General features: G+C 40.0%; 1 protein-coding gene across 2 annotated transcripts in view; it reads left to right on the top strand.

Moving 5' to 3' along the window:
* The first annotated feature begins 1,244 nt into the window (after window positions 1–1,244).
* Window positions 1,245–1,724, top strand: part of MKRN1 (makorin ring finger protein 1) — a 15,231-nt gene continuing 14,751 nt past the window's right edge. For both annotated transcript variants that reach the window (XM_019515402.1, XM_019515403.1), the window contains exon 1: window positions 1,245–1,381. In XM_019515402.1, the coding sequence (XP_019370947.1) occupies window positions 1,260–1,381 (122 nt within the window). In that variant the 5' untranslated portion in view covers window positions 1,245–1,259. The remainder of the gene's footprint in view (window positions 1,382–1,724) is intronic.

Here is a 1,724-nt window from a genome sequence, read left to right as displayed (position 1 = left end):
TGTTACGTCATCAGTTATAACTTATTCCCAAAAACCTGTATGTCAACACTTAGGCATATGTTAACAACATATGAAATGTGATTGTGACTCAATTTCTGGATTTATTTGATTGTTGAGAATAACGTTACATTTAAACAAAATTCACCATACCACCATTATAACTAGTGTTTAAAATTAGATTTAACGTGATGTCTTTTAAAGAAGAGCTTCTCTAAGAACATAGAGCTACCAGCATTAGATTGTGTAGTTCTGTAATGCAGATAGGAAACTTTCTCCCAAATGAATCAGTAAAGAGCAAGAGTGTTGGGAAATTCAGCCCTCTAAACTCACCAGTGTCTTGAGACTAGTGTTGATTTTCATTATGTTTTCAGGCAGTGGAAGCATACTATTGAGGCAAAGTGCATCTGTGTTCTTTTGGGTCTTGATTCTACTATGGCAGTGTAACTCCTTCAGGAGCTGATGTGTGGTCTTGCCCAGTAACACCACTGAAATTCTGCATGGTATGGATAGCTCTGTTCTTAAAGAAATTATTACTGATTGATCAAGCAGTACATTTCAAATTGATTAGAAAACATTCTTTGGAAGTGGGAAATTTCTGGCTTAGAGGCATTAAGCTTCTGTAGTGTTCTAGTCAACGCAGGAGAATAAAACAGCCGATCTCTTTGCTGAGTTGGTGGTCCAGTCTCTCTCTCCGGAGTTCAGTTATGCTTTGCACTCTAGACAAGGGTAGCATGTTCCTCTTCTTAGAAGTACAGTCTTGCTGTTTCTAAATAGAATCCTAAATTTGAGTGTAGCCCAAGTCCATTTAAAAGGGCATAACTCTGACTATAAAGTTGTTTTCTCTGTATAACGTGGAGTTGTGTTTTTTTTGTTTGTATGGTGTCGTCTTTAACTTATTTAGTCTTAGAATGGCTTGTGGGTCAATAGCTCATCACCTAATTCTGAAGTTCTTTAAGTAATGCTGGGTGCATTTACCAAGATACTACGTCGCTGTAGCAATGAGCTATAATGATGTAGCATCGGCGGGCACAAGCTGTGACAGCACTTCTGTGCAGTAGTGTCAGAAGTGACCCATGTAGCACTGGGACTGCGCAGTAACAGCAGTACTAAATGACTGCACAGGTAACAACTGCAAAGTCTAGCCCACATGTAGACATGCCCACTGAGTCTTGTTTCCTGGAAGATCATATGCTGTCAGCACTACTTCCAAGTTTTCCTTTTTGGCTTAGCTCTGTAACCTTCTGTCTTGTAGGTATTTCATGCATGGGGTTTGCAAGGAAGGGAACAACTGCCGTTACTCCCATGACCTCTCTACTAGTCAGTCTGCCATGGTGTGCAGGTATTATCAGCGAGGATGCTGTGCTTATGGCGATCGTTGCAGGTAAGGAAATGCTGTTGAGTCTTGTCTGTATTGAAAGAGGGAATTCTATCTTTGGGTTTCTTTACAGAAAACTCTGGGGAAGTCGGTGTAATTCTGAACAAATCAAGACTTGACTGATATTTTCCTGTTCCATTCCAATTTCTAGCTTTTGTAGTAAGGACATGTCCTTCACAGCTCCTCCTTTTACAGAAGTTCATGGTGATGTTGCATGTTTTGTTGACATCACTGCAGGGATAAAGAAATGAAGGTGAAGCTAAGGGAAAGGAGATCATAGTTCATACCAAAGTGGCCTTTATGCTTGACATATGGAGTGTGATGTATTTACCTGAATTCAAGACACCCT

This window comes from Gavialis gangeticus, unplaced genomic scaffold (assembly GCF_001723915.1).
Source record: "Gavialis gangeticus isolate Ggan-Ray unplaced genomic scaffold, GavGan_comp1, whole genome shotgun sequence".
NCBI classification, from domain to species: Eukaryota; Metazoa; Chordata; order Crocodylia; family Gavialidae; genus Gavialis; species Gavialis gangeticus.
Note: the sequence above shows the minus strand (reverse complement) of the source record. Positions and strands in the feature narration are given on the sequence as shown.